Source organism: Ursus arctos, unplaced genomic scaffold (genome assembly GCF_023065955.2).
Source record: "Ursus arctos isolate Adak ecotype North America unplaced genomic scaffold, UrsArc2.0 scaffold_25, whole genome shotgun sequence".
In the NCBI taxonomy this organism is placed as follows: Eukaryota; Metazoa; Chordata; class Mammalia; order Carnivora; family Ursidae; genus Ursus; species Ursus arctos.
The window spans coordinates 35136711-35156230 of NW_026622930.1; the positions used below are offsets into that span (position 1 = coordinate 35136711).

The 19520-nt window shown below is 47.3% G+C and overlaps 2 protein-coding genes across 5 annotated transcripts in view; one reads left to right on the forward strand and one right to left on the reverse strand.

Annotated features, from left to right (window-relative positions):
- The window catches only part of ESR2 (estrogen receptor 2), a 68565-nt gene extending 54388 nt beyond the window's left edge, over positions 1–14177 (forward strand). Inside the window, exons 8-9 of the mRNA XM_026486883.4 lie at positions 6899–7079; positions 8944–14177. Coding sequence (XP_026342668.1) covers positions 6899–7079; positions 8944–9130 — 368 coding nt within the window. The 3' untranslated portion in view covers positions 9131–14177. The remainder of the gene's footprint in view (positions 1–6898; positions 7080–8943) is intronic.
- Positions 14178–16069: 1892 nt separating this feature from the next.
- Positions 16070–19520, reverse strand: part of SYNE2 (spectrin repeat containing nuclear envelope protein 2) — a 308022-nt gene continuing 304571 nt past the window's right edge. For all 4 annotated transcript variants that reach the window (XM_026486841.4, XM_044379732.3, XM_048220054.2 and 1 more), the window contains 4 exons: positions 18851–19042; positions 17992–18078; positions 17444–17490; positions 16070–17170 (listed from right to left, as the gene is read on the reverse strand). In XM_026486841.4, coding sequence (XP_026342626.2) covers positions 16957–17170; positions 17444–17490; positions 17992–18078; positions 18851–19042 — 540 coding nt within the window. In that variant the 3' untranslated portion in view covers positions 16070–16956. The remainder of the gene's footprint in view (positions 17171–17443; positions 17491–17991; positions 18079–18850; positions 19043–19520) is intronic.

Genomic DNA, 19520 nt, shown 5'->3' on the forward strand with positions numbered 1-19520 from the left:
GATTTATTCTAAAGCCATAGTAATCAAAATAACAAGTATTGACATAAAGATAGATCACTGGAACAGGATAGAGTCCAGAAATAGACTGTACAACAAGCAATTTTTAACAAAGTGTCAAGGTCGTGGGGAAAGAATGATCTTTTCACTAAAGGGTGCTTGAACTAAAATAGGCAAATGATTTAATGCATTTATCATCAAAGAAGATACAGTGATGGCAAATAATTACATGAAATGCTTCTTAAATTATTCCTCAGAGAAATCCAAATTAAAACATAATGAGAAACCACCCCATGCCCAATAGATCGGCTAAAATTAAAAAGACTGATCATATCAAGGGTTTGGGAGAATGTGGAGTAATGAGAATGCTCCTACAGTACTGGGTTGGGGGTGATACAAATTGGTACTCCTTTGTTTGGGGGGGTACAACTACTCTGAAAACTGATGAGCATTTTCTTAAGTAGTTAAGTGTCCACCTACCAGGTGACCCATTCATTCCACTTCTTGGTATTCACTGAAGAGAGATGAAGGCATACGTTCATACAAAACTACACAAATGTTCATAGCAGCTCTATTTGTAATAGCCCCAAACTGGTAACAAACCAAATGACGGCCAACAGGTGAGAGGATAAACGAACTGTGATGTATCCATAGAGCAGAATACTGTTCAGCAATAAAAAGCATTGAACTACCGAAAGATACATGTAACCTTATGAATCTTAAAATAATGGTGAATGAAAGAAGACCAAAAATCATACATACTCTAAGACCTCATTTATACAAAATTTTGGAAGAAGCAAACTATAGTAGCAACAGATCTGTCGTTGTCAGGGGATGGGATGGGGGTTGGGAGAGATGGAGGAATAGATGACTAAGGACATGAGGGACCTTTCGGGGGTGATGAATGTCTTCATTATCTTGACTGCACTTAGGGTTTTATGGGTGTGTGTGTGTGTGTGTGTACACAAAAGCATATCAAAACGAATCAAATCGTACACAATATGTACAGGTTATTGTGTGTCAGTTATACCTCAACGAATCTGTAAACAGTATAATGAAAACACGAGAAAAAGAAAGATGAAGAGAGCAAAGATTGCAGCCTGAGTGGAAAAGACATACTGTCCGTAGGGACCATATCCAGCACAGGGCGGAGGCCCTGGGGCTGAGGGTCGTGAGGAGAGAAATGGAGTAGGTTTCGTGAAGTCAAAAGGCTGTGGATGTTCTCTGTCCCACGATGAGAGAGCAGAGTCTCTAAGGGCTGCTACTTGCTGCTGGTAGCTTCTCTTGCTGTGCTGGGTAAGTGCTGGGCTGGCTGGAGACGGGCTCCTCAGTAGGTCGGCCTCCTGTTTTCCTGCGTAAGCGATGAGCTCAAGTTGGGATTACGGCATCAGTTAGGTCTGCGCTGGTGTCAGCCCGCCAAGTGGGCCAGGTCAGGGTTTGTTAGTAGTTCTATGTATGTGTACATATATATAAACTTATATATACCTTAATAATTATTATTATAAATATGTGTATATATATGTTGTATATACACATAAAATTTTTTTTACAGCCAAGACAGTGTTTTTAACAGAACTATGGAGCATAATTAATATACAGTAAATTGAACCTGTTATGCATACCATTTTGTGCCTTGGACATTTATGTGTATATGCCCCTGAAAGCATCACCACAGTCAAGATAGTAAACACATCTGTCACGCTTCAAAGTTGCCCTGTGCCTCTTCATAATTTCCACCGTCTTCACTTCCTCCTTCTGTCCAATCCTGTGCAACCCCCAACAGAATTTGTCACTATAGATTAGTTTGCGTTTTATAAAATTTTATACAAGTGTAATTTAGGGTGGCCAACCATTTAGATTTGCCTGGGACTGAGGAGTTTCCCAGGACGCAGGATCCTCAGTCATCCTAACAGGTGTGTGATGGTATATTATTGTGGTTTATTGGTATTTCCGTAATGACTAACGATGTGCATTTTTTTCATATGCTTGTCTGTGATCTGTGTATCTTCTTTGGGGAAGTATCTGTTGAAATCACCCATTTTTAATGTGATTTTTTTTTATTGAGGTGTAGTTAACATAAAATAGTTGTATTAGTTTCAAGTGTAGGTAGTTATGTTTTATTTTATGTTTATTTTTTTTATTTTTAGAAGATTTATTTGAGAGAGAGAAAGAGAGAGAGCACGTGCACAAGCAGGGGGAGGGGCAGTGGGAGAAGCAGACTCCCCGCTGAGCAGGGAGCCCGATGTGGGGCTTGATCCCAGGACCCCGGGATCATGACCTGAACTGAAGGGAGATGCCCCAGTAGTTACATTTTAAATAGCTGCATACTTTTGGATTATTTATCTCTTCTAATAGTGCATATAATATGGAATTAATATTAACTTTATTATCCAATTTCAATTCAGTAAATATTTATTTAGCTTCAGGTATGTGCCCGTGACTTCTAAATGATAAAAATGTCAAAGTCAACTAGATAACATGCTTTTGGTCTAGAATAGGGATATACACTGAAATAGTCAATCGGCTGTGGTCCTCGCCAGGCTTGAGTAGCAGAAGAGCATTGTCCTTGCTGTGGACAAAGGGGGAGAGATAGGGAAAGGACATCACCATTTTATTTCTTTTTTATAAGATTTTTATTTATTCCTTAGAGACAGAGAGAACACAAGCAGGGGAGAAGCAGACGGAGAAGCAGACTCCCTGCTGAGCTGGGAGCCCGATACAGGGCTCGATCCCAGGACCAAGAGAGCACAACCCAAGCCGAAGGCAGATGCTTAACCATCTGAGCCACCCAGGTGCCCCAAGGACATCACCATTTTAATTTCGCTCTCAGCACATCCCCTTCCACCATGCACATACAAGATGTGGGGGTTCTTGGAATTACATTACTATGCTCAGCCTGTGATGAGGCTCCTAAGACTCAGAGAGCACAGAAAACCTTGCATTTGACAACCTGTTCCAGTGTTTGCTGAAGTGTCGTAGTTGACATAACAACATATCCAATTAAGAGTAGTGGGACCAGCCGTTTTGTCCCCCAGAGACCTGAAAAAACTGAGTAGGTCTTCTGTTGGGTGGAATTAAAGGGTACCGAATCTAGGATACAGAGTGGGGTTGCTCTGCAGATAGTCTTTAAAAATATTTAAAATTAGGAATAGGTCTATTTATCTAAATAATTTTAAGGCTTAAAAGGATCAAACGTTCTGTTCAATGAAAGAAATAGAGGTTTAGAACCAGGCAATCCTCTTGGACATGAAGATGATCGACACATCAATTCAAGCCCTGTTCACTCTGAGTTTTTGGGAGAGCTCCTGTAAGTGGGCAGGTGGAAGGCAGAGGCACGACAGGACACACGGAAGGACGCTGAAGAGGCAAGACTGGTCCTTTCCTCTTGATCGAGAATGTGGGGGCAGAGCCTTGTGAACGTCGGCCTGCTGCTTCCACATCAGGGGCACTTGGCAGACACCAGCCTGTTCTTACGGTGCTGGGGTAGGCGGTGGTGATAAAGGGATGGGTCACGGCTAGAGGTTCCTTTCCTTAAAGCAAATAGACAAACACTACATATGCCTCCTAAAAGCCAGACATTTTCCTTTGGTTAGTATTCTGGGGTTTTTATTAAACACTTTAGATTTTCTGATTTATTTCCCTTCAGTATATCTTCATCCTTTGAACATAGGATGTGGCGGATCTTGGGGGGTTGCCTCCACCCCCGCCATGTGCTGCTCAGAATGTCATCAGGTGGGTTAGTGAGAGGAACACACAGCTGTTCCCAGGTGATAAAGAGGAGAGGAGATTTTGTCTTTGTTTTTATTTTACTTTCTTTGGAATGTGTGGGCATGGTGCCAAGATCTTGCCTTTTATGCTGTATTTCTTTAGTTTCGTGAAAAGTAATTTTGTTCTAGAATGAATCCTAACGTTTTTACTTTTGGCGGGTAGGAGGAGATTGATTTTTGTTTCCTGTGTGTCTGGCCAGTGAGCAGCCTGAGGCAGGGGCTCTGTGTCCCATCTCCTGCCTCTTCCAGAGCCTAGTACTTAGCAGTTACTCTGTAAATACGTGTCTGGTGAACCCAAGAGTGTGTGAATGCCCAAAGTACAGGCACAGCACCGCTGACCAAAGAGGCAGCAAAATGGGTACTTTTCAGCCCAGCTCCTCCCAGGAGGATTTTATATAGGTTAATCTTTTTGCATATAAAAGCATTTCCCGTATCTAAAATTGATACAGCCCTTCCAAAACTTCAGTAACTCCTGTCCCAACTCCTTGTTAATGATTGACAATGACGGTCCTGTATAGATCTGTGCTGCCCCCACAGCCGGGAGAAGAGCCAGGGCTTGCCCTTGGCAATGACTACTCCTTTATGAAGAGGAATCCACATCCTGTACACTTCACCCATTTAAAGTTTACAGTTCAGTGGATTTTAGTGTGTTCATAGCCTTATGCACCCGTTATCACAACCGAGTTTAGAACATTTTCATCACCCCAAAAGAAAGCCTGTACTCATTAACCATCACTATTTCCTCATTTCTGTCTCACCCTAACTCCTAGGCGGCCACTAATCTCCTTCCTGTCTGTTTAGATTTGGCTCTTCTGGACAGGTTCAGTAAATGGAGTCAGACAAAATGTGGTCCTTTGCGACTGGCTTCTTTCACTTAGCATCAGGTCTTCAAAGTTCATCCATGTTGTAGCATGAATCAGTGTTTTGTTCTTTTTTATGGCTGAGTAATATTCTGCGTATGGATATACCATATTTTGTCTATCCATTTCTTAGTTAACGGACACTTGGTTTATTTCCACCTTTAGGCTAACATGAGTAATGTTGCTATGAACATTTGTATACTAGCTGAGGATTTATTCTTGTATTTTCATTTTGTCACTTTGGATTGACGCAAGTACTGGTACACAGTTTTAACTCCTTTTAGAATCCAAAAACATATTTACTACAGTAGAAATCCATGGAGCACACATCATGTAGCAGAACGGATTGAAACACGCATACTTATCATTTCCATTACGATGGTGTGATTGGCTTAAACGATGCAAAAATCTGGACTTATGTGAATTCAGCCTAATTCTTTAATTTGTGGGTATTTACTCCATGCCAGTCATTGCACTAGATGATGAGGATATAATGATAAGCAGACAGGGTCTGTGTTCTCAAAGTGCTTTTCTGTCCAGTGTCTCTGAGCGTTGGGAGGGTGGCCACGGGCTGTGTGCAAGGGAATCCAGGATGTGGGACAACATGGTGCCCCCTGCCAGGGATGCACTGGGCACTGTCAGAGCTCCAGAGAACCCAAAGTAGACTTAGGTTGGGATGGTAGGGAGGTCAGGGAAGCTTCCAGAAGGAAGTTCCCAACCAGGCTGGGATCTAAAGGAGTGGATGTAGATAAGCAAGAGAAGAGAGGGTGGAGAGGAGGAGGGGGAGCGAGAGTTCCTATGTAGAAAGCTCAGCCTGTTCTGTGTGTCACGTGCTCTGGAGTTGAAAGTAGGGTTCAAGGTGAGGTGTGGTGGGAAATGAGGATGAAAAGAGCAGAGGGAGGCCTCGTACCCTTGAGAGCTGCACCAGATGGTTTGGACTCGGGCCCAAGAGCTGGGAAGGGAGCCGCGTGAGTAGGTCTGCATTTTGGCCGCTCAGGGGGGGTGCATCGGGCCAAGGGTGGGGCTTGTTTCCCCTGCAGTAGGACAGCAGGTTACCTGCTGTGGGGTTCAGTGGGAGTTTTGAGGACATTGAAGGGGGCAGGAAGAGTCACTGCAGAGAATGAGGTGAGCAGGTGAGTTAGAGAAGCAGTTGTGGGCTGTTGTAAGAAGCTATTTTAAGGCTGCATCGTCAGACACTGTGGAGGGACATGCCCCCGGGGACGTGGTGAAGCATGACACTTGCATAATTGTGCTTCAGGATGTCCCTTGCCTCAACTGAACTGTATTGAACTGAGTTACCTCAATTGAACTGCAAATGCCAATAAAAATAGAGAACAGAAGTTGCCCAAATGGGCAATGGGTGTGGATGACGGTGTGCCAGTCCTCGTGGTCAGTAGAGCCCACAGCCGGCAGCTCCCCTGACGATTTCACAGTTGCCCTTTATTCTTACTTTGAAACAGAAAGCCTAGTAGAGAAGCTAATTCCTTCCCTGCTTCCAGGATTGGAGGAGTCAGGGTTGGTAGTGAGGGGTGGGGGCAAGAAGATTTACCCGAGCTGTTAATTTGCAAATATTGGGAGGCTACCGCATCTCTGATCCTAGAGTTGGAGGGGAATTAAGCACAGGGCAGGGCAGGGTAAGAGAAGCAGCCTCTCTCCTGCAGTGGTTTTGGGAACCTCTGGAGACATGTGCCTGCAAGCTTTGCTCAGTGAGGAGCTGGGCTGGGGGCAGAGAGCTAGAGGTGGTCTTCCCGCCCCAGCAAGGTGCCACTGGAGGTGTGATGCCACGGGCCTGGTCTGGCTGTCTGCAGGTGGCACACACGAAGGGGGGAGCCCAGGAAGGCTGCACGGCAGTGGTCCTTAGTTTATGTTCCTTAAACTCCCCTTAGAGGAGGGGCCGTCCTGGGGGCTAAGAATAGACTCGATCTCACTTTCTGACCACCTCTGTATGTGGGTTTGTTGCTACAGCCGAGAAGCACCAGGTAATGGTTTCAGGCCACTAGACAGTGTTACTCCTGGGAGAGGCCACAGCTGTGGGCCAGGTGGTGCTCTGAGAGACCAGTTAGCCGGCCCGCATTCGGCCGGGCTTGGCGACGGGGCTGGCTCTTGGGGGAAGGATGTCACGGGCCGGTGATTTCGCCCCACAGGCAGATGTCAGAACAACCCAGATCAATTTGGCCCCCTTTCTGGAGAACGTAGCCATGCGTACCGGCTGAGCACCTGACTTCCGTTTCCTTTTCTCAGAGCGGTGACTCGTGGCTGTTCTTCTCTGTCCAGGTATGTACCCGCTAGCTGCTGCAACCCAGGAGGCCGAGAGCAGCCGGAAGCTGACTCACTTGCTGAACGCAGTGACCGATGCTCTGGTCTGGGTGATTGCCAAGAGCGGGATTCCCTCCCAGCAGCAGCCCGTGCGCCTGGCTAACCTCCTGATGCTCCTTTCTCACGTCAGACACGCCAGGTAAGATCCCTGAGGGGGCCGCCCGCCGGATGTGTGGGGTGTGGGGTGGGGGCGTGCACGTGCCCTGCGAAGGCCGAAGAGCTTTGGGGAAAGCGTTTGCAAGTTTGAGAGTGATAAGGTAGACTCTTTACCTCTTAAGGAAAATAAACCCCTGGAAGGGAATGGGGGGGGGGGGTTCCTCAGCGCGTGCACCTGTGGCCAAAGACCCGCATAGTGGGCGCTGAATGGATGTCATGCGCCACCATATAGGGTAGTTATGGCATCCCTCATCTGTTTTTAGTTGCTGGGGTTTGGGCTTGTGTATGGAATTCTAAAAGGGGCCGTTTCTCCCCTAATGTGAACGGCCACCCCTCCTTGCACCACCACTCTGAGGTCATTTTCTCGAGAAGGCTAAACTCAGCTCCTCTAGATCAACTCCTGAGGCTAGTGATCCTGGGACGTACGCAAGGCCTTCCCCAGGAGTGGGTCTCTTCTCGCGATAGCATCGGGACGTTAGGAATGAGACCTGAGAGGACGGGGGGCAGGAGTGGGTCTCTTCTCGCGATAGCATCGGGACGTTAGGAATGAGACCTGAGAGAATGGGGGCAGGAGTGGGTCTCTTCTCGCGATAGCATCGGGACGTTAGGAATGAGACCTGAGAGAACGGGAGAGGCCCACAGGTCTCGGAAGGTAGGGCTGTGAGTAGAGTGTATTCGGGGGACGTCAATCGTGTGTGCTGATGAGGGGGGACGGGTGTAGCACGACGGCTCTGTGCTGGTAGAGTGGTGCTCCCTGATTGATGGCTCCCAGGATCAGGGTGGCCCTGCCCTGGGGCTGGCAGAGGGGAGTGAGGATGGGAGGTAATTGCTACCCAAAGAGGAGGAAAAGTCTAGAGACTGTGGGGAAGGACAGTATTCATCTCAAGAACGATAACAAGGGGGAGGAACTGAAAACAGCCTCCGCCTTGTTTCCTCCTGAATGATTATTGACACACAACCATTTGCAGAACGGAGACAGTCCACTCTCATTAGTCACAGATTCTGTATTTGCAAATCGAACTACTTTTAAAAACTTATTTGTAACCCCCGAAGCCATACTCGGTAGCATTTTTGTGGTCCTGCAAGGACGGCTCAGGGTGAAAAAATTTGGGTTGCCCACACCAACATTCCCAACTGAGGTCAAGCAAGGGGGCACTTGCGTTCCAGTTTCAGCTCTCATACTGTAAAGAAAGGTCCTTGGCGTGATCTAGTTAGTGCTATGTTTTTGCATTTTCGTGCTTTTCGCTGGCGATTTCACTGTCTGTAAACGGCCCCCAAGCATAGTGCCGAAATGCTGTCAGTGTTCCGAAGTGCAAGGCCGTGACGTGCCCGGTAGAGAAAGCACGCGTGTTGGCTAAGCTTTGTTCATGCGTGAGCTGTGGTAGCACCGGCTGTGAGTTAAATGTTAATGAAGCAACAATTTGTTAAATAAGGTGTCTTTAAACAAAAACACAGGTACACCAAGGTTATGTATTAACCGGATGATGAAAATGCTGTGACCAGAGTCTCTCGGGACCCTAACCCTGCCGTTCCCCCACAAGCACTGCATTTGCTAACTCAGTGTTGGCAGCAACCACGTTGGACGACCACTGGGCATGATGAGTGAGAACTGCGCTCTCTGCTAGGTGCTCTCAGGCCACTGTGGTTGGGTGACGGGACACTAAGGTCCTTGCCCTTGAGTGTAGATGACTGAAGGAGCCAGACGCAAGAACCCTAGAACAAATGGCTAGGGGAAGTTGAGGGGGTGGAGGGTAGACTGGCTTTGATGGGGAGCGTTGGGGAAGACTTTAGAGTGCCCGCTTCGCTGCCTCACAGGAAGGACTCTCGGCATCTTTTTGTCGCCATAGCAACAAGGGCATGGAACACCTGCTCAACATGAAGTGCAAAAACGTGGTCCCAGTCTACGACCTGCTGCTGGAGATGCTGAACGCGCACACGCTCCGCGGGCACAAGTCCTCGCTCCCCGGGGCCGAGTGCAGCCCGGCGGAGGACAGCAAGAGCAGGGAGGGCTCCCAGAAGCCCCAGGCGCAGTGATGCCCGGCCCGAGGCGAACAGGCCAGAGAGGAGGTCGGAGGCTGAAGCATGAACTCCCGGGCAGACCGCGAGCTCCGTCGGGTGGGCAGGCTTCGTCGTCTTGCTCGCGTGGGCACCCTCGTTTGGTTATGGCAGCTCAGTCGTGTACCGTCCCTCACCCGACCTCCCCACTTCCCAGGAGTCACGGTGAGAAAGCCGCAGTGTTCCCTGGTGCCGGGGGGCATGTCTGGATGCAGACTTTACCTCTTGCTCGGCCTCGTAGGATCTCAGTGCGGGCCCTTTCTTACTCGCCATCTCCCTTCCACTCCTCTGGCAAACATCTTACAGGTTTGGGAATGAAGGGTGGAAATCTGCTGTGCAAGGTTGGAAAGTGGAGAGGATGGGGCACTTCTAGGAAGTGGACTAACCTTCATCGTGCAACCTAACCTGCCCTTAGACCTTCGTTTGCTCTCTTCGGGGCCACTTGATGGTAGGATGGAAAACCACGACAACGAACGAACTAGGTCCACACACCTACCTCATAGGCCTGTGAGGACTGAGGTCATGTATCACTATTACTGTCGAAGGCCAGAGGGATTGTGACCTGGGGAGCCAGTGGTCAGGCTGGGAAGTGAGCCTTGCCCTCCCCCCAGACCTTGCTGCCATCTCCGTAGAGGTTCATTCCTCTTGATTTGCGTTCATAGAGCCTGCTAATTATTTGGGGTGCATTTCTGTTTGTGATCACTTTTATGGAGGATTGTGGAGATTTAAATCTCTCTGCCCCTGGAACTGCCCTTCCTTAAAACTCTCTTGTCCCAAGGGGCCCGGTGTGTGCCGGAGAAAGGTCCAGTGTTTGCAGGAACGGATTTCTCCTGGGGGTTTGGGTCACAGCCACGTTGCTTTCCTGGGGCAGCCACAACTGCGCCACATCAGCCACCCACAGACAGGGACACGTCAGGCTGTGTGTGCGAGGCACGCCGTTCCATGGAAAGATGAATGGCTTGGCACCCCTGTGCGTCAGGTTCAGCGCCAGACTGTGCAGACTCGGTGAGCATAGCACTTGAACTCTACTTTAAAAAAAAATATTTAGGGATAGTTATTTATAGCAAGAAAGAATTCTTTTACACTCTCGGGCTCTTTTAAGCTATTTTCTTATCAGAACATTTATATGGTGAGCTGGGTGAGATAGAAACTTCACAGAAGAATATTAATTCCTATTCCAAGTGGAAGATAAGTAGGACAAGATGATAAAGCCCCTCTGGAATGACAGTTTTAACTCACTTTTAAAAAATTGAAATCTTCAGGAACATAGTGAATGCATACAATGAGTTACATCTATACCCTGGCAGTGAGCAGCATCTTTGACTTTTGTGATGATGTTTTAACTAATGACCTTGTGATCGATTAAACTCATTCTCTTTTTGAAAACGGGTTTACTTTGGCTGGCACCTTCTAGATTTACTAAGTCATCAGGAAGATCAAATTCGAGGTTACAAAGGTTGGTTTCTGCTAGGGAGTCCTTGGATAATTCTTAATTTTGATATTGGTGCAGTTTTACTAAAAGTTGAGCAGAGCTGTTTCAGAAACACCCGGACACAGACCTGGAGAGCACACCGTTGTCTGCATGGTGACGCGGTCTGAATCATTCCTAGCGGCTCGGTGTTGCAGCCTAGGTGAGATTCGGTGCACAGCACATGAGTTGTATTTTACAGGAACCAGGGAACCCGTGTCATCCAGAAGGTCAATTCCCTTTCTTTCTGGCCAGCCTAGTACCCCCTGCCCCCCAACGAAACCGATGATACAAGGCTGGAGGGCAGGAAGGGGGAGGCAAAGGAGGCAGTCTTGAACAATTATTTGCTGATGAAAGTCTCTTAATTGTACTTACAAAGGAGACCACCAGATTAAAAAACAACACCGGAATGAGGTCTAAGCCACTGCCACAGGAGCATGCAGTGACTGACGTATTTGCGGTTGGATTGGATGTCCAAGGTAGAAACCAGAGTGGTCTCAGGTGTCAAGGCGGGTTTCCGTGACCCGCGCTTGGCTGGACTGGTGCATGTGCTAGTGAACTCTTCCAGGGCCTGCTGCTCATTTCCTAGTTATTCCTGCTTGCTTCTCGAGGCTGCTTGCTTCACTGCCTTTGGATTTAGCCCAGGAAGGGGCTGTAATACTTTCGGTCATTTCTTCTTGGCTCAGACTGCCACAGGAATGCGCTGGGGACAGAGGTTGGTCAGCCTTGGGGGGATGCTCCTCGGGGCAAGGCTGTCTCTTAGCACTGGGGTCTCGGCCAAGCAGGCAGTTGAGATAACATGGTCTATAGCTGAAAGGTGTTCTCCCTTTTGTTTTGAATATTCTACGGCCCTTTCCTCCTTGCAGATGGGAGTGTTTTGAATCTCTGGGCCCATCTGTTCCAAACGTGTCCTCTAAAGCTGACACCAGTGAGCAGCCGGTCTGCTGTTTTTATGTGTTGTTCGTAAACCCTCCATATCCATTTTAAAGATTAATCATTTCTCCTTAAAGTGCTTTCTTTTAAATATCTTCTTTTGGGGCGTATCCACACCCTGTCCAAATGATCTATGGACAATTTAAAATTCTGCCATAGCTTAGCAAGGACTTCACTGTTTTTAAGATCAGTTTTTAAAAGGCGTAAACTAGGGGAAATTGGACCTGACAGCTATAAACAGGAAATAATTTGAGTACTGGGGGGAAAAACCCCCACCCAACTACGTTTTATGTATTACGGGCAAGTGAGCCTTAGCTTTGCCTCAGACTCGTGTGGCAAGATTCCTTTCCTCCATTTTGACCTGCAAGTTATTGTTTAATGTGAGAAACTTATTTGTGGGAGATGAGTGAGATTTGGGCTTAATTCCAAAAACATGAGCGTCTCATTATGGGATCATGCGGACACATCTTAATGAAATAATTAACACGAATATTCTTAACACAGAGAACATTAGAACAGAGTGTTCACTCGGATTCCTGGGAGGGAGCTGGCAATCCCTAAAGAGGACCTGCGTGGGCGAGCCCAGGGCTGCTGTGAGTTTTCACGCGTCATCCGAACTGCACACCCTCCCCTCCCCCCAGCACCTCTGTGTGACCTCAGGCCTGTCACTTGCACACTGTCCCCTGGGATCAACTACAGAGGTTTCGACCCTAAAATAATTTTGAAGAGATTTTTCTTAAAAAACTGAGGCAGGAACATAAATCTGGGGGGTCTTAACTGTATTAAAAACAAAACAACACAAAATCAACCCAAGCTCTGCAGTGAGATGGTCTCTACCTGGATTATTTCACCTGCCAACTCAGCTGGGAGGGCAATTACTCTAGATTGAAGTAAAAAGAAATCAGTTACCAACTCTTGGCAGAGCTCCTTACATATTCATGTATATAAGCTAGGTTGAAGCAATTCCAGAATTTTCCAGCATGTGAAACTAGTTTGGTGGTTATTTAAATCTGCTAAGGAGCTTGCACATACTGACACCTTTTCAAATTCAAGGTGAACCTTCAGCGTCTAGGTCTATTTTGAAACAAAAGGTTTTTTATTAAATCAGATTTGACACATTTCTTGAAGCTGCTAAAAACTTTTAGAAAACATAATAAAGACTATGTGAAGGAAATGGTGAAAATACATCATTTAACACCTAAAAGTAGTATCTGTGGAACACCGTGTGCCAGACGCAGTACTCAAGGCCTCATACTTTCACATTTAATAATTACTGTGATCCTAATTTTCTGGTCGTGGAATTAGTATAAGCAAACTCGCCCAGGGTCCCACAGGGAAGCGAGAGATAGAGCTGAGTACAGGCAGAGTTCCAGCGCTGAAGGTAATCACGCAGCTTCGCTTAACACAACACTAAAAAGATAATTCTCAGGCTGCAGAATGCATGTGTCAGTTGCAATCTGACACGCACGGCCTCTCTGGCTTAAGTGGGACCCTCCTCAGTCCCACAGCACTCTGCAGATACAGTGACAGGGCAGACGTTCAGTCTCATTTCGTACACGTGTGTAAATTAAAGCCCAGAGGGGGAAATTGACCTGCTCGAGGATATAAAACTACTTATGGCCAAACTCGGAGAGGAGTTTACGCCATCTGCTGCCTGGCTGCCACTGTTCCTGCTGTAGGACTGCCTCCGAGTCTGCTGCTGGAGATGAATCTCCGTGCCTAACAGACATGCAAGTTACGGCTGCCTTCTTTGGATTCTAGATCTTTTCAGCGGAGATGGGGGTCTGCATGAAATGGTACAGAACACGTGAAAAAGACAGTGAGTTCGATCATTCCTGTCCTCCCATCCTGGGCTCATAAGCTAGTGGGTGGCCCTGTGGTCACCTCCTTCTATCTGCTGTTGCTTTTCCCAAATGCACTGAAGTGGAGGACGTTCCTTGGAAATTTCCCCATGTAAAACGCTCACACCTTTTAGGTACTGATGCTTCCCTGTGGAGTCTGGCATGCAACAGTGTGAAACACACGCCCTTGATTCTTTACAGCTCTCAAAGTTGCTGGGCTCGTGGCTCCCGTGGCATTGTCTGCAATATGTGATCTTCTTCTAACCCTTCTGTTGTTTTGGAGTCAGGGATCCTTTTTGTTTATTTTTTATTTTTTTTCTGAGTTCCAAGGATCCTATTCACTTGTGAGGCCAGGAGCTGTTAGGGGCTGGAGGGTTTCCTTTATGGGAAGGGCAAAGGTTTGCGAACGCTAGCCCAGAGCAGCTCCTGCTCGCCATAGTCTGTCTATGCTGCCACGTTTGTGCTGTGCCGGGTGTCTAAATGCCACGACTCCTGGTTCTGTAACTTGGTGATTCGGTGGTCCTGTGTACCTCAGAGCCTGCTGGTGGCTATGCCTTGTTTTTTTTCAGGTGAGTGCTTTGTACTTTTATGCAGTCTTACATTTGGGTCTTTACAAATGAATGTTTGCTGTTGTGTGAAAGCAGGTTTTGAGGTCTGCTTTCCATTCCTCCAGGTACTGTTTTTCCTCTGCTGTGTCCCCTTAATATTTATGGAACTGTTGTGGAAAGAAGTTTAATGTGACATAAGCTAAATAAAGTGTTTTTCATAATTCTGGTTTTAAAAATGTGTTTGTTGGGAATATAAGAGTTTGTAATAATTAGGCTAAGTAGTCAGTGTTCCCTATATTCTGAATTCTATTCTATTTTAGGTATGCAGCACCCTTTAAGAATTCGATGAAAACCATGAACACTCTTCCTGGAAAAAGGTACATAAACACAAACGCTTGCCTATAATTCAAGAGGGTTAGGGATCTCTGTCATAAGCTGTCAAAGCTTTTTTTTTTTTAAAGATTGTATTTATTTGAGAGAAAGAGTGTGCGAGTAGGGGAAGGGGCAGAGGGAGAGAGAATCACAAGCAGACTCTGCACTCGGTGCCGAGCCCGATGTGGGGCTCGATTCTGTGACCCTGAGATCATGACCTGAGCCGAAATCAAGAGTCGGATGCTCAACTGACTGAGCCATGCAGATGCCCCAGACTTTTAAACAGTAATAATTTAATCTTTGGTCAGCTAATCTCACCCTTGTGATTTATGACCACAGGCACTGTGTATGCAAGTAAAACGCAGCCCACACATGTCAAAGTCCAAGTCCGTCAATTATTTGGGTACATTTTCTGTAATTACCCCATCGAAGTCAGCATGATACCCCATCTGGGATGGGGAGAAAAGTCATTCATCCATACTGAAGTGATCTGAATGCCAATAGTCTGGAAATGCAAAATGCAAAACCTCTTAAAGGTGTAGATGATCTGACAAGTGTGGGAATACACTGAGCTCTGAATGAAGAAAGGCTTGCTGGGGGTAACGGTAGGGTCTAGAAGCCTGGAGTACTCCTGAGAATGAGTGCGCATAACTAGGCTTTCAGATGCAGACACTTTCCTTTCACTGCAACTTTGACTTGCCCCAAACTCAAAGGTTTCCAGAACCATCTCCTCCTTTGGACTGGAAGGGAGAGGAGGAGGTAGAGGTTCTGCCTTTTGCCTCTGGCAGAACTGGAGCAAGGACCCTCTAGCTTAGAGAAAAAGTTTGGGTAACATTTTTCACTTAAATGTTCCTCTGGGATTTCTGTTAATCCATGAAAAGAAATATTTTAGAGCATCAAAAGACTTTTTTTTTAAACTGCAAAGTACCCTATCACTTTCATCAGTTTGGTAAAGTGAAGACAGATTCCCTTCCACTGGTACCAAGCTGCTTGGGAACTGCAACGTCCCGGGGATGTCTGACCCACAGCAGGGGCCGCTGGCGCTGGGAGTCCAGTCTTCATCTACCGCCAAGCCTCCCTGGCTTCCCCTGAGGTTTGTGCTCAGCAAAGACGGGGCAGTTAGGACATGGGTGTCTCCCAAGTGTCAAGAGATGCAGGTTAGGGGCGCCTGGGTGGCTCAATTCGTTAAGCATCTGCCTTCGGCTCAGGTCATGATCCTGGGGTCCTGGGCTCGAGCCCTGCATCGGGCTCCCTGCTCAGCAGGGAGTCTGCTTCTGCCTGCTGTTCTGCCTACTTGTGCTCTCTGTCAAATAAATAAAAATTCTTAAAAAAGAGAGGTGCAGGTTACAAGCAGTTAACGCAGGAACTGGTTCAGTGACTTCTAATCACACTCTTTGTTTTAGTGGGAAATAGTAGTACTGGAGTTCAATGGGAGGCAGGTGGTTTTGCCTGTAACATTTGTTAAACAAAATCTGTTTGCTTTGGAGAGAGCTGGGAATAGAAAAATCTGGGTGAAATGAGCCTTTTTTGTACCCACCTTCCCTGCCATGCTGTCCTCATCACTCCCTCCAGCACGGGAGGGTAACACACTGGGTAATCTCCAAGTTGTGGGATTTTAGATCTCATAAATTATTAAAGTAACTAGAATATAAAGGTTAGCTTAGAATTAAAACCGATAAATCCCCCCAAATAATTTCTGTTCTATGGAAGATTATGTATAACATTTAATTTGTAATGTAATCCAATACAACAAAAGTATGGGTATTTTTGTTTTAATGAGAAACATTTGCGTTGTACATACCACAAATAGCTTCAAGTTTCTGTAACAACCCCCCCGTGGCCAAACAGCTAAACAAACCCTGAAGCATCACTTTAAAGGTGAAAAGTCTTATAAAATTAACTTACAAAAACATCCCTATCAAGTAGTTTGGCATTTACTGTACATTAGTCAAAAGCTCAAGCTAAAATCTGATTTTTTCTTTAAAAAAATCGAAGTTTACATTATTCATACAGATTCGGCATTGTTAAAAAATATGCACAAATAACCACATCCATGCAATATAATTTCTTTAAAAATTTAAAGCAATATAAAAGAGCAGACCTTTAGTACAGAACGGGACATTCTGGTTTATAACCTGCAGCTCGATTGCTAGCTGATTGGAGTAAAATTAATTCTAAACATTTTGAATATGATTGTTTCAATCAATCAGCTAAGGGTGCATATGAGTTTCTGAACCATTTCTAAGATGGAATCTGCTTGTTTCTGGAACATGTGATGAACACTGCTGTTCACTGAGCATATTAGCTACGTTTGAATAGTGTTTTACAAATAAATCAGAATTCACGAAGCGCTCGGCTCTTCAGGAAACTGCAGTTTCCAGAGACCCCGAGACCAATCAACTAGCTTTGTCAAACTGCCTGGGGCAACTAACTGCCACCCAGGCTCCCTGCCCCGAGGGAGGAACAGCGTTGGAAAGCTGCCCTGCATCCCGAGAGAGAGAGTGCCCTCTCTGGCCGAGCCCGGTGTCTGCAGCAGGTCCCTGGGCCAGGCCAATGCTAAGGGTCACTCACCCACCTGAGGCCACGAGTCAGGCACCCGCGTGAACGGGCTGGTGGTGCGGTGCTGCAGGCCGGGCGGGGCCTCTAGGTGGGGGGGGGCCCGTTGGTGTACCTCAGCATGGGGTAGAAGGACCTGGCAAAGTTGTTGGCCTGAGTGCAGCTGTAGTCCTCTTCGGAGGAGGGCAGCAGGCAGGCCAGGAGCAGCAGCAGCAGAAGAAGCAGCTGCAGGGGCAGCGCGGCCCTGATCACCCGGGACACGAAGGAGCGGCGGGGCCGGGAGCTGCCGGGGCCGGGCACCCTGCCAACAGACGGGGCGGAGAGCTGAGCACGAGGTGCCGGGGGCAACCCCCCCTCGAGTTACCTGACCCCCTGCTTGTGTCAAGTAAGACCTCCAGGACCCGAGATTAAAGTGGGGCCCATGACAGAGGTTCAGTCCTGGAAGAGCAGCCCAGCCCTTTCCAGACAAGTAAAGTGGGTTTTGTACAGAGACCTGGAGCACGGGACAGGTAAGACTGCTGAGGAGCATGTGTGCAACTGGGCACTCACTGCGGTGACTGCAGGGCCCCCTTACCTGCTGTCTGTCTTGTGCTTGTCTGTTGTCATTCTCTCTGCTTCGAACTGTTGGGTTAAGAAGAATCCAGTTAGTAATGGAAGACTATGAGTCCGGGCCAGGATAAAACAGCCTTCCTTCTCAAATTATACACCTTCCTTAGGTCATCTTCCACCAAGCTTTTGAGACCAGAGTAATGCATGTGAGATTATACTCCACAAGGCAGGAAATCCTGGGTTTGTTAAACTAACAGGAGTTTCACGTTCCCACTGGTGCTCAGATGTTAATGGAGAGATCGGGGAGCCCCTTCAATGATCCTGTAAGGGCTCCCTTTTTCACAACCTTCTCCAGTTCCAGGGAAGAGCAACTGAGAAGATAGCCTTTCTGTTGGGTCGTTAAAGGTGTATTTCACTTTTTTTAAATCTTTAGAGTCCGCCTCTCCGCTATCAGGTGGAAGCAGATCTGTGCTGTCGTGAAATGGGGGATGGGGCCTTGGGAGGCTCCAGTTTCGGTCACCGGGCTAACTCCGAAAAATCAGCACAGTTCTCAGGGCAGCAAGGGGCTCTCACCTTTGCTTGGGGAGTTGGCACGGATGCGGCTGGCGGCTGCTCTCCGGCGTCTACTTCGTCCAAGCTGGGCAGAGATGGGTCTGGGTTCTGAAATCCACCCCCAAGGGTTCAGTTCAGGGAAACAAAAGGGTCTGAAGAGTCTCAAGAGCACAAAAACATGCTTCGTGCAGATTCTTCAGTGTTCCACGCACCCCTTCCCCCAGCTCAAATCTTTCTGGAAGAGGAGCTTTTCTATTCTTCTCACTCCCCACTGTAACAGGGACTTTTCCAGACAAAAAGGAACGTGGCAGGCAAGGCAAGGCCAACCACTGGCATTAAACACCAGTAGCACACGTTGGGAAGACTGAGTTTAGCGGAAGGGACAGGATCAGTGGGCCGTGAGCTTCAGATGTGCGGGTGTAATCACATGGCCATCAGCCTGCTGGAGCCGACCTGCAACTCCAGAACGGAGCGGGGGCGGGGCTGCCCTAAGTCTGCTGGGGGTGTGGTTTGGGTTTGTGGAGTTGGGTCACATTTCAAAGAGAAGAAAGGAGAAAAAAGAGAGTGGTCAGAAGACAGTGAGCAGGACTCAAGTCTGAGCAGCATGAAGGCAAGTCAGAAACGATAGAGGGACTGGCTGGTTTTTCACAGGCCGCCCTATGAACTTGTAGGCGCCATCGTGCCGTCTTCCCCTCGCAAATGACAGAACAGCATTAAAGAGCTTGTGTAACTTTTTAAGGCCGTACAGCTAGGAAGGGGCAGGACTTTAGACTCCGCTCTGACTACGTGTCTACAGCCTCCCCGCCCCTAGAGCAAGGCTGCCATACTGCCTTTCTGTTCCTAAGACATCTTTCGACTTAGAAGCCACAGGCGGACTCACCTGGCGTCCCTGCAAGGACACTAAGTCTTGGGACACTTGCTCGAGTAGCTGTCTGAGCTTCTTCTCAATAACATGCACTTTCTCTTCAGCCTCAATATAGTCTTCTCCATGCCCCTTAATAAGAAGGCTGTCTGAAATCTCTTGTAAGGTGTTTACTTGAGGTTGACGTTCCACAAGTTCCCTTTCCAGTTGCTAAAAATAAAAAAGTGTGTGAAATAGTTGCTTCGCGGGGTCAGAGGTGGCTTTCTTAGTGCCAGGAAACCTTGGGGATAAATGACTCCAGAACTTTCTGCTTCTATATGCCTGTGTGTGTGTCCTCAAGCCCGGCATCATTTAGGTTACACCCTGCCCGTTTTCCATTCCTTCTCGTTCTGAAGACAACTGGGTGGAGGAGTTAGAGGGAAGTGAGGGGAAGATTCATCGCTAACCTGTGGCCCGTAGCCATCATACCGGGCAGCACAGCTACGGAACATTTCCTTCACTGCAGAGAGCCTGTAAAGCCCCACTCTCAGATCTTAGCTGGGGAGCACTGCTCTTTAGTATAAGAATGGTTTTTAAATAATGACCAGTACTTTAAACTTACTTATAATTGAACCACATACAGATTTATGGGTAAGAATGTCACCTGGTTAGTGAAATACAAATATGAAAACACAACTACCCTCCAGGA